Source organism: Spermophilus citellus (genome assembly GCF_964194105.1).
Source record: "Spermophilus citellus genome assembly, chromosome: X".
NCBI classification, from domain to species: domain Eukaryota; kingdom Metazoa; phylum Chordata; class Mammalia; order Rodentia; family Sciuridae; genus Spermophilus; species Spermophilus citellus.
Window position 1 is genome coordinate 120,604,298 of NC_138190.1, and position 12,923 is coordinate 120,617,220.

Consider the following 12,923-nt stretch of genomic DNA (forward strand, 5'->3'; position numbering starts at 1 on the left):
TGGCTTGAACTGCTGGGTGCTTTAATCCCATCAACTCCAGAGACTGAGGCAAGATGACCACCAGTTCCAGGCCAGGCTCAGAAATTAAGCAAGGCCCTAAGCAACTTAGTGAGACTGTCTCAAAATAAAACATAAAATTGGGAGGGGGGGCTGGGGATATGGTTCAGCACTCCCTGTGTTCCATCCCCAGTACCAAAGGAAAAAAATTACCTTGAACTTAGATGCACAACCAAGTAGATCTGGTGATTTTTCCATTCTTTTCTAGGGTTATTGCTCTCTTCAGGTTTTTCTACTTCGGTCAGCTTTTAGTTTATAGTTTGCTACAGAATCATTCCTTCTGTATATGTATTCACATTTTTTACACAGGATAGTCTCTTAAAATTCTTTAGATATCATATATCTGCACTTTTTTGTCATTTGATGAATATTTGTGCTTTTTAAATCTATTTTTCACATTATTAATATTTTCTCTCCTTTTCCCCTCCCTTCCCCATTTTCAACTCTCCTACCTTAGTCGGGCTAGCTTTGAGTTTATTTATTGGTTCTTTCAAAAATAGGTTTTGGGGCTGGGGTTGTGGCTCAGCAGTAGAGCGCTCACCTAGCACATGCAAGGCCCTGGGTTCAATCCTCAGCACCACATACAAATAAATAAAATAAAATAAAGGTATTGTGTAAATCTACAACTTAAAAACAACAAAACAACAACAACAACAACAAAAAAAAACAAGGTTTATGGGGATGGGGGATTGTCCGGCCCCGGGACTGCGTCTTAGCTGACACGGAGTTGCGGATTTGGGGTCATTCAGGCGAAGGAAAGGCGTGGCGGAGAGCTCAGCGGACTCCAAGAGGCCAAGAACTGCCTGGCCGGAACTAGGGTTTTCCGGGCTTGGGAAGCCACAGCGGGCTCCATCTTCCGGCCTCGCCTTCCCGGATGCCATCTCCTCCTCCTTTGTCACCGCCTCCTGCTGGATCTGCGGTGCCTGGCCCCTCCTGGATCCGCTCCAGCCGCGGCAGCCGCTGCTGCTCGGTTCATGCTCTTGCACCAGATGTTCAAGCGAGAGATCAGGCAGTACACAGTGGTACACAGCCTCAGGACTTCAGCTGAATGCATAGCTAGAAAGGTGGCTTTCATAGGATCCATTAACAAAAAGACTCCAGAGCTATTATCACACTCCCATACAGGACATACTTACTGTGTGTGGCTCTTGTTACTGATGCTTGCAGCCTTCGCGTCCTGTGTTCCCTGTCAATGGGCACTTTCCTGTGTGGATAGACACAGGACCTCTCCCTGTGACCTTCTTATCAATCAAAGGATTTATGGAGAACTGAAGATGAACAGTATTGATATACATTGGACATACATTATCAAAACCATACCATGTCATTAAGATGGAAACCCTTTTTTCTGTACTAGCTGGAAAACTGAGAGAATCAAAAAAGAATAATTTAGAAAACTCTATAGGAAATATTTAGTGCAGGACTGTTAATAGAAATATGATGTGAGCCATAAACATAACCTACATGTATAATTTTTTAAAAAAATATTTTTAGTTGCCAATTGACCTTTATCTTATTTATTTATATGTGGTGTTGAAAATCGAACCCAGTGCCTCACACATGCCAGGCAAACATGTATAATTTTAAGTGCTCTAGTAGCCACATTTTTAAAAAAGTTAAGCAAAACACATACACACACACAATATGTACCACACATATACACAAAATGTCATAATTATTTGATCTAAAATTATGAAGTATTTTACATTTTTTATTCTAAAACCTTGAAATCTTGTATATACTTATATTTCCAGCACAATCCCTATGAGATTAGATGCATTTCAAGTAAGAACTGCAAATATCCAGATGTGGTGGCTCAGACCTGTAACCCCAGTGACTGGGAGGCTGATGCAAGAGGATCCCACCTTCAAAGCCAGCCTTAGCAATTTAGTGAGACCCTATCTCAAAATAAAAATAAGAACAGCTGGATATGTAGCTCAGTGGTTAAGTGTCCCTGGGTTCAATCCTGCAGTACCAAAACACAACAAACAACAAACAAAAACATGTACAGCAGTTTCTTCTGTTCTTGTCATCGAGGCAAAATGTTTTGAAGAATTACTCTACTGTGTCTCAGGAGAGATTTATAAATCCATTGGCTATCTAGATAAAGCATGTAGGAGTACTACAGAACAATTGGACCACATCTAGTTTTGCGACTACTTGAAGAAATACCATAATACAATATGTGATGTATATTGTTACTAAATGCTATTATGGAACTCCATAATATTGAAATGATTATGAGCTTTTCCTTTTTGATTTATGTGCAGTCATGCCAGTGTAGAAATAGGCAGGAATACCCAGTGAGTAGAGCAGCTGGAGCACTTTTCCACCATTAAAGCTCTGGATTTTCAGGAATGCTACTGTGTATCCTTATCTGTTGTCCATGAACGCAGCCCAGCCCTGCCCTTCCTGAAATACTGTCCCTGATTTTGGGAAACACAAAAACCTCAAACTAACAGAATGTCCTCATTTTCTAGAAGGAGTAGCCTTTTTAAAATTTTCGATTCATTAAAAATGTCTATCTTGTTTAGGGCAGTAGAAGGAAATAGTTTGATTTCAAGTTTCCACCAGGGCAGGCAGCCCTTTGAATGCTACTTGTTTTTGCATAATATATCATTTAACAGATCCTAAATGTTCACGCTAAACATTTATGCATATATATTCTACTTGCAGAACAATTTTGCAAATTGCACACTGACAAAAAATGTAGAAGTTTTAATAGATTGAGTTTACTTTTTTTTTGTTTTGTTTTAAACAGCATCTCACTAAGTTTCCCAAGCTGGCTTCAAACTCAAAACCCTCCCACCTCCCTCCTAAATACCTGGGATTACAGACATGAGTCACCACACCTGGCTTGAATTTATTTATATTTTAAAGGTAGATTTGGAGGTTTGGCTTTAACAATTTATTTTATTTTTTTTTAAGAGAGAGAGAGAATTTTAATTTTTTTTTTTTTTTTTTTTTTTTTTTTTTTTTTTTTACTTTTCGGCAGACACAACATCTTTGTTTGTTTGTGGTGCTGAGGATCGAACCTGGGCTGCACGCATGCCAGGCGAGCGCGCTACCACTTGAGCCACATCCCAGCCCTCTTTTTTTTTTTTTTTTAATTTTGAGGCAGACACAGAGAGGTGCCACTCAAGTCTCACTGTTCAGTTGCAAGAAGTGTGGTTAGCCGTTAGTGCAACAAGTTGCTTTGTTTTTTGATGCCCAAGGCTAATGAAGGAGCAAGGGGAAGCACTGGTATGTAGCCTTTTTCTGCTTAATGCAGAACTCTTTTGATGGATAATCTTTGCTCCAGATAGGCTGCCAGAGACTATCAGGTCTGCATGCAATCTTGTAACTCTCCCCTCTCTTGTTTTTCACAAATATTACTCTTTTAAAAAAATATTTATTTTTTAGTTGTAATTGGACACAATACCTTTATTTTACTTATTTATTTTTATGTGTTGCTGAGGATTGAACCCAGGGCCTCGCATATGCTAGGCAAGTGCTCTACGACTGAGCCACAACCCCAGCCTTACAAATATTACTCTTCTATAAATCTTTTTTATCTTAACCATTCACTGTTTCCCAGAGACCCCAATCTGTGACAAGTTTCTAATTCAGAAATTTTGTATTATATCTTTCATTAATTCCCTGTTTATATTTTCTTTTTTTAATATTTATTTTTTAATTTTGGGTGGATATAACATCTTTATTTTTATGTGGTGCTGAGGATCGAACCCAGCGCCCCGCGCATGCCAGGCGAGCACGTTACCACTTGAGCCACCTCCCCAGTCTTATATTTTCTTTTTTAATATTTATTTTTTAGTTGTAGTTGGACACAGTATCTTTATTTTATTTATTTATTTTTATGTGGTGCTGAGGATCGAACTCAGGGCCCTGCATGTGCTAGGCGAGCGCTCTACTGCTGAGCCACAATGCCAGCCTCCCTGTTTATATTTTCTTTTGGATGATTTTTTAAAAAAATACTTAGTTTACATATTTTCATTGTTTTCTTTTTATATAACAAAACCATATGCTACAATAAGTCACTGCAAACTGCTAGACTTAAATGCTTTTAGGACAGTCACTACTTTCCAATTCCCCACAGACCCTGAATCTTCCAATTTTTACATCTAGCCACTGCCTATATCTGCATCACCTACATAGGTCCTGAACACATTTGTGATTTCTGATTTAAAGCTATGTATTTTCTTCTAAAGAAAACTTTAGCTCTGATCATGTGGCCAGCTGTCAAGATGGCACCACAGAAAGATGAGAGAACCACCTGGAAGTTTAATTTGGACCTTACTCATCCCATAGAAGATGGGATTTTTGATTTTGGAAATTTTGAACAGTTTCTGTGGGAGAAGGTCAAAGTCAATGGGAAAACTGGAAATCTTGGGAGTGTTGTTCACATTGAACACTTCAATTACAAAATCACAGTTGTTTCTGAGAAACAGTTCTCTAAGAGGTATTTGAAATATCTTACCAAGAAATTCCTTAAGAAGAATAATCTTTGTGGTTGGCTTCGTGTGATTGCATCTGACAAGAAAATTTAACAAACTTCATTATTTCCAGATTAGTCAAGATGAAAATGGATCAGAGTCTGAGGACTAACTGGGCTCCCTTTTTAGGGCTTTACTTTTTAATAAAACAAATGAAGTATACATGAAAAAGAAACATCTAAAGATGAGACTATCAGTGAATAAAAACAATTGTTCTCAAAAAACCTTAAGTGCCAGGCACAGCCAAAGGGGCCCCAGCAAACTTCCAGCTGCCAGCAACCAGCTGCCAGCTGATGATTGGCTCACAGCGGCCCCAGCAACATCTAGCTGATTGGCTCCTCTGCGGTGATGTTCATTGGGCTGTTTCCCTGCCCTTCAGACTGCCAGCTGATGATTGGCTCACAGCGGCCCCAGCAACATCTAGCTGATTGGCTCCTCCATGGAGCTGCTCATTGGGGGACTTCTTTGGCTCCGCCCACGCAACCCAGCCAATCGGCCTCAAGAACAGGAGGATTGTGGGAGGTGGTGAGGTTTGTGTGGGGGTGAGAGGCTTGTGGGAAGCCGGTGGTGGCAGTTGGGCTCTGAGGGGTTTTTCCTGAGGAGCGGTTTTGTTTGGCGTTTGCAGTTCTAAAAATAAAGTTAGTTTCTTTTGACAAGTGGCTCCTGAATTGTGCCCAGCCAGACTGCGGTATTTGGTGGCTCGCACGGGGAGCGACTGAGGGTAAGTAAACTGCTCACCCCTGAGGGCAGGGCGAGAGGATGGGTAGCCATTCTAAGTTTCCTCTTTTGTTTTGCTTCATTTTTGTTTTAACTTGCCTGTCCCTGGAGATGAGTGAGACGGAAGAAAAACCGCTCACATCTGAGGAAAAACTATTTGCGTCTGAGGAACAGATAGGGAGAAAGGACGGATGCACATGTCAGTAAGATAGAAAGGCTGATATAATGATTTTATGTGGTTCCATTTTTATTGCATTCTGTCTTGGTTTTGTTTGGCATCATCTTGTTGGGTTGTATTATAGTAGAAATATGGGATCAGAAATTAGTAAAAAACAAACCAAAAGACTGTTAAGTAAATTGTTAGAGGAAGGAGGCATCTCAGTAAAATCAAGAACAGTCAGGGCATACGTTGATACAATACAACAATGTAGCCCATGGCTTTTTAAGGAGGAGTTGTTAGATATATCACAATGGAACCATCATGGTGAAGATTTAAAAAGAATAGAAAAGAACAACCCAGGGACTCTGCCAGTTGGCACATTGACATTGTGGGCGTTGGTATCTGGTTTGCTTAGTCCAAAGCCTTCAATTCAGACAAAGGTAGAGGAAGGAGAAGACATAAAGATTCAAGTAAAAGAGAAGGTCTTTCGAGCTAGTGAGACAGAGGAAGGAAGTTTAGAGCAGAAAAAGCCATCAGGGGAAAAGTTACAACAGGAGACTGCTAATAACACCTTTCTATCAGAGAGTGTAAGTGTCCAACCATCAGCACCACCTCTACAGGAGACTGCTACTAACAGCATTCTATCACCAGAGGACATAAGTGTCCAATCAACAGCACCACCTCCATATGCTAGGAGACTCCCAACCCCCGCAGTTGATAGTTGGGATCCTGAGACAGGATCTCAAGTATGCCCTGTATTTGAGGTAGGAGGGCAGCGAATTTACCAGGGTTTAAATTTCAAAACAGTGAAGGAGCTAAAAGAGGCTGTAACAACCTATGGTCCTCAAGCACCCTTCACTGTAAGCTTGGTCGAATCCATTAACAACTTGAACATGATGCCAGCAGATTAGGCTAATATGTGTAAAGCTGTGCTAAATGGAGGACAATACCTGTTATGGAAGGTTGCCAATGAGGAATTTTGCAAGGAGACGGCTAGGCAAAATGCAGCAGCTGGTTATCCTCAGAGAAATCTAGATATGTTGTTAGGAAAGGGACCTTATGAGGATCCGCAGCAACAAATTGCATATGATCCTGGCGTATACTCACAAATTGCTGTAGATGCAGTTAAGGCATGGAAGACTTTACAAGGACATGGAGGTTTATAAGGTCAATTATCTAAGATAATACAAGGAGCTAATGAACCTTACGCTGAATTTGTAGATAGGCTTATTCAAACAGCTACCAGAATTTTTGGGAATACAGAACAAGCAATGCCATTAATAAAACAACTGGCTTATGACCAAGCGAATCGTTGGTGCAGAGATATCATTAGACCATGGAAACAGGAAGATTTAAACACATATATTAAATTATGTAGAGACATTAATGAACAAGAGCAAGTCATGGCAGCTGCAGTAAAACAGGCTTTAGATGCCAGAGACATTAATGAACAAGGGCAAATTGTGGCAGCTGCAGTAAAACAGGCTTTATATACCAGGCCAAGAACATGTTACAATTGTCAACAAATAGGACATTTTAAAAGGAATTGCCCCATAGGAGGAGGGTTTAACAAAACTAGGTATCAAAGGAGTAGAATACCGGGTATTTGCCCACGATGCCGTAGAGGGAGACATTGGGCTAATGAATGCCGTTCTCAAACCACCATAGAGGGTACTCCATTACATTGGGCTAATGAATACCGTTCTCAAACCACCATAGAGGGTACTCCATTAAAAAACGAACAAGGACAAGGTGTTTATCCACAATATCGTGGACAAAGGCATCGGGCTCCGTTGCCAAAAAATGGACAGGGGGCCCCAATGCTCCGGGGCCCCAAACCACAAATATACGGAGCACTGGAGGAACCCAGCAACCCCATCAGGGTAGTGACCAGGACACATTGTCCATCAGATCCCTCATCAGACAAACCAGAGGGAGCACAGGGTTGGACATCTGCGCCTCCGCCAGATCAGTACTAACTCCAGAGATGGGAGTTCAAATCATTCCCACAGGGGTAAAAGGACCTCTTCCCAAAGGAACAGTAGGCTTATTATTGGGACGCAGCTCTTCTACTCTAAAAGGACTTTTGATAAGTCCTGGGGTAATTGATCCCAATTATGAAGGTGAAATAAAAATTATAGCCAGTTCTCCAAAGGATATATCAGTAATTTCACCAGGAGATAGAATAGCACAGTTACTAATAATACCAAGCCTACATGATAAATTTTCCAGTCATGCTGTAGAAAGAGGTTCCAAGGGATTAGGCTCCACAGGTATAGATTGGGCTATGCTTTCTTTAAATTTAGATTCTCGCCCCATGCTAAAACTAAATATTCAAGGACATGAATTTAATGGGCTACTGGATACAGGCGCAGACCTTAGCATCATCTCTCGTCAAGAATGGCCAAAACATTGGCCATTACAACAAGCCACTCAAACTCTTCAAGGCCTAGGAGTGGCGACTAATCCCGATAGAAGTGCGATGGTATTAGATTGGAAGGATCCTGAAGGATGTGAAGGAACTATACAGCCATATGTATTGGATCATCTTCCCGTAAATTTATGGGGACGAGATGTCTTAGATCAATTAGGTTTGACATTAACAAATAACATCAATCAAAATGCACCCACTATTATGGCTAGACAAGGTTTTAGGAAAGGAAAAAGATTAGAAAAACAAGAACAAGGTATAGCAGCACCAATACAAATAGATCAAGGAACAGACAGACATGGGTTGGATTTTCACAAAGGGCCACTGAGACAATAAAAATTACATGGAAATCAGAAAGACCAGTATGGGTTCCTCAGTGGCCCTTGACTAAAGAAAAGATACAAGTAGCCCATGATCTGGTCAAACAACAATTAGCGGAAGGACATATACAACCTTCTGTATCTCCCCATAATACTCCCATTTTTGTCATCAAAAAGAAATCTGGTAAATGGAGATTATTGCAAGACTTAAGAGCCATTAATAATGAAATGGTCATTATGGGACCTGCTCAATCGGGGATTCCTCAATTGTCTGCTTTGCCAAAAACTTGGTATGTTTTAGTTATAGATATTAAAGATTGTTTTTTTTCAATTCCAATTCATCCTGAGGATAGTCCACGTTTTGCATTTACTATCCCTGCACTAAATCATGCGGTGGCTGCGGGCTGAGGCTGTCGGCGGGAACCCCAATGAGTCCACTCCAGGCGGGGTCTCAGACTGGACGGGGGCCCCTGGCGACGTGTGACCCGCCCCCGGCCGGCCGCAGCACCGGCGTTTGTAAGTGTGTGTGGGACCCAGCCGGCCCTGCACTGCCCTCTGAGGCTGCAGAGAGGCGCTCCGCCTGGGGCACTATGAAGGCCGCAGAGCTTTCCTCGGAAACTGCATCTCCGCTGGAAGCGGCTAGTTGAAGTGCTCTGTTGACAGTAGTGAGGGGGAGAAGCAGAGCTGCAGGTGTCGCTTTGCAGCGCCTGTAGGACTTCAAGGGCCCGAAGTCCCTGTTGGTTCTTTGTAGAGAACCCCAGTTTTCTTGTATCTGGAACACAGTACCTGCCTTCTTTTCTGACACTTAAGTAAAATAGAGGGCTGTCATCTGGGGGAAGCTACCTGAGCCGTTCAGCCATGGAGGCCGACAGAGTGTCCCCTATCCAGGAGACCTCTGCCCAGTCTTTACATAATTTAAATAATCTGTGGGGTAGCTGGAAGCTGATGATTGTGGGGATCTTACTTGGCTGGCTTCTAGTTATCCACCTTCTGGTTAACGTGTGGCTTCTGTGCCTTCTCTCAGCGTTGCTAGTGGTGCTGGGAGGATGGCTAGGCTCCAGCTCCATTTTGGGGCTTTCAGGTCGACTACCCCTGGAACGGTTCATCCCAGTGGCCACCTGCCCTCCATGCCCTGAGGCAGAAAGGCAGTTGGAGCAGGAGATCAACAGCACCATCCAGATGATTATTCGAGATTTTGTGTTATCCTGGTATGGTTCAGTGAGCCAGGAGCCAGCCTTTGAGGAAGAGATGGAGGCGGCCATGAAAGGGTTGGTGCAGGAACTTCGGAGGAGGATGGGTATGGTGAACAGTCGTGCTCTTGCCCAGAGAGTTATGACTCTCTGTGGTTGTCACCTGCAGAGCTACATTCAGGCAAAGGAGACCTTTACAGAGAAGCAGAGTGGTCCAGTCCAGCCTTCCCAGCTCTGGGAGGCTTATTGCCAGGTTACAGCCCCACATCCTGCTATGCACAATCCTAGTACAGAGGTCACCTATACCCGTGGCATTGTGAATTTGTTACTTCAAGGGCTGGTGCCCAAGCCCCACTTGGAGACTAGAACTGGACGCCATGTGGTGGTTGAACTCATTACTTGCAATGTAATCTTACCACTGATCAGCAAGCTGTCAGATCCTGACTGGATTCACCTTTTACTTGTGGGTATCTTTTCCAAGGCCAGAAATGATTAAGCAAAAATAGATAAATCACTCTTCCCACCCAGTTCCTTGGAACAGCACTCAGTGCCCACATCTCTACCACTGATTGTTGAGGTGGAAAGTCTGCCAGAACGAAGAGCCCCTTCTCCAATAGAAGCCTCTGTGCTCCTAAACTGTAGTGAGCCAGGCCCTTCCCCAGAGGTTGAAGAAGGCCATGAAGCTGTAGAGGCAGATATGGCTGGGATAGTTGAAGAAAGAAAAGTAGGAAACAACTCATCTCATTTCCTACAGCCAGATATTCGAGGCCCCCTGTTCTTATGTGAAGACTCAGAACTGGAGTCTCCACTGTCTGAACTGAGCAAAGAAACTATCATGCTCATGACCCCAGGCAACTTCCTCTCTGACCGGATTCAGAATGCCCTATGTGCCTTAGAGGATTCCCAGGCTCTGGAACAAAAGGAAGGTGAGGGATCCGAGGGCAATGAAGGAGCAGAGACTGAGGAGGGGTCAGGGACAGAAACAGGCCTGCTGGTCTCCATGCTGAACTCCTGCCCAGAGATCCAAATTGACACAGCAGACAAGGAGGTAGAGCAAGGAGATGACACCTCTCTTACAGCTCCGTGGAGGAGCCAATCAGCTAGATGTTGCTGGGGCCGCTGTGAGCCAATCATCAGCTGGCAGTCTGAAGGGCAGGGAAACAGCCCAATGAACATCACCGCAGAGGAGCCAATCAGCTAGATGTTGCTGGGGGTGCTGTGAGCCAATCATCAGCCGGCAGTCTGAAGGGCAGGGAAACAGCCCAATGAACATCACCGCAGAGGAGCCAATCAGCTAGATGTTGCTGGGGCCGCTGTGAGCCAATCATCAGCTGGCAGCTGGTTGCTGGCAGCTGGAAGTTTGCTGGGGCCCCTTTGGCTGTGGTTCTCAACAAGGCACAGTGATGCACAGCTATAATATAAGTCAGGATGCTGAGGCAGGAGGATTTCAAGTTCAAGGCCAGTGACTTAGCAAGACCCTATCTCAAAATACAGCGAGAGAACGAGAGAGAGAGAGAGAGAGAGAGAGAGAGAGAGAGAGAGAGAGAGAGAGAGAGAGAGAGAGAGACTCAGGTAATCATGTTTTGGGATAATGCAGTCACTTTGTTACTTCCAAAAATGTTGTAGTTTCTGTTTTCATTTTTTCTTTTATCTATGAGTATTTAAGAGAATGTTCCTCTTAAATTTCCAAGCAGTAAAAATATTTTGACAATCTTTCATTATTTTTAATTTTACTGGCTTATAATGAGAAAGCACAAACTCTAAAATTCTCTGATTCTTTAAATTTATGAACCTCTAAGAAAAAGAACACAATTGATAGGAATTTGAAAATAATTTATATTTTAAATATTTATAGACATATATATGGTAGTACATTGAACTTGTTGGTTATATTAGTCAAATCATCTCTTCTGTAAATTTTTTTGTCTAATTGATACCTCGAATTCTAAATGAGGAATATTATAATCTTTCATTATGATGGTTGTTTATATCAAATCTTGTGTAAGAGTTTTTGCATTAAATGTAAATGTTCTTGGGCTGGGGATGTGGCTCAAGCGGTAACGCGCCCGTCTGGCATGCAGCGCGGCCCGGGTTCGATCCTCAGCACTACATACAAACAAGGATGTTGTGTCTGCCAATAACTAAAAAATAAATATTAAAATTCTCTCTCTCTCTCTCTCTCTCTCTCTCTCTCTCTCTCTCTCTCTCTCTCCCCCCTCACTCTCTCTTTAAAAAAAAATAAATGTAAATGTTCTCTAATAATTTAATACATAAAAATTTATGATTCATCTCTTCATTGAGTATTGAAGCAGTTACGCCCCTTCCTTTGATCTTTATTTAATGCTTTTGATGTTGAGTTCCACTTTTTCCTAATTAGCAATGTAAGTAACTAACACACATTCATGATCTCACCATTTCAGTGTTTTAGGTAACTGAGCATGGCCTAACTGGGTCTTTTCTTCAGAATGTCTCATAAGATTGCACCCAAAGTGTCTACTCAGGGTTTTACACTGCAATCAAGGTGTATTGGGGCTCTGGTCTCATCTCAAGGTTCAACTAAGACAGAATGCACTCCCAACCTCACTTACATTGTTGTTGGCAGAATTCAGTTCCTTGCTGGCTTTTGGACTAAGGGCCTTGGTTCCTTGCCAGGCAGCCTGCTGTATCAGAGTAATGATACAGGAAGAGCCAGAGAGAGCATACAAACAAGACACAGAAACTAGTCTTTTGTAACCTAATTGTGAAGGTGCTTCCCATTAATTTGGCCATAGTACATTTTTTTACAAGCAAGTCACTTGATCCTACACACACAAGAGGAAGGATTTACACAAAGAAGTGAACATCAGGAGGTAGGGATCATTGGGAACCATTTCACAAGCCACCTACCACAGATGGTTATAGGATTTTTAGTTAACAGTTCTTTTCTCCCATGTTGTAGATGAAGTCTAATCCTAATTTGTTTCCTTTTTTATGTATATTAGAATCCAACAAAATACAAAACATCTCTGTGTATTTAAAATAGACCAAATGTGATATTCCAGGGAATATATTACACAAATAATGGAAGAACTGATAAACCAAACGGGACAATGAGGGACATCCTAGAGACTAGCTATCGTCGGAAGTTACTACTATCCCTAGACTGGAAGGTCAAACAAAGTAAATGGTGTTACTGGAGCCCAAGGATCAGGGTTACCCAGTGGAAGCTGCAACCACTATCAGAGATGTTAAGACAGAGAGGAAGGTGGAGAAATATTTTGGTTTCTCCCTGCCCCCTGCCTTCAGCCTTCCACCAGTGCCTCCTACTGGCCAAAGCCTGCTAGAAACCAGAATGTGTTCTGTTTAAAATTTGTGAGATCTTCTCTTTATCCTTGGAATTCAAGGCTTTCACAAGGAAAGGTTTGGGTATGGGTTTTTTTTTTTCACTATCATTATCATTCGTGAGACTCAGTAAACACTTTCAATTTATAAATCAAAATTTTTCTTAAACTCAGGGAAATTTTTCTTCTATTATTTATTTTCTTCCTTTTCTTAAGTTCACTTTGCCTTTCTGGA

The 12,923-nt window shown here is 42.2% G+C and overlaps 2 protein-coding genes across 2 annotated transcripts; both read left to right on the forward strand.

Annotated features, from left to right (window-relative positions):
- Window positions 1-4,301: 4,301 nt before the first annotated feature.
- LOC308639937 (ribosomal protein eL22-like) lies at window positions 4,302-4,604 on the forward strand (the record flags this gene model as incomplete). Its single annotated transcript, XM_081278328.1, has 1 exon — window positions 4,302-4,604. The coding sequence occupies one exon, from the start codon at window positions 4,302-4,304 to the stop codon at window positions 4,602-4,604; it is 303 nt and encodes a 100-aa protein (XP_081134454.1).
- Window positions 4,605-9,036: 4,432 nt separating this feature from the next.
- LOC308639533 (sorting nexin-19-like) lies at window positions 9,037-12,317 on the forward strand (the record flags this gene model as incomplete). The annotated part of the gene is given in 3 exon segments (XM_081277746.1): window positions 9,037-9,861; window positions 9,865-10,489; window positions 12,307-12,317. Coding segments are annotated over 3 exon segments (1,461 nt in total).
- Between the last annotated feature and the right edge of the window lie 606 nt (window positions 12,318-12,923).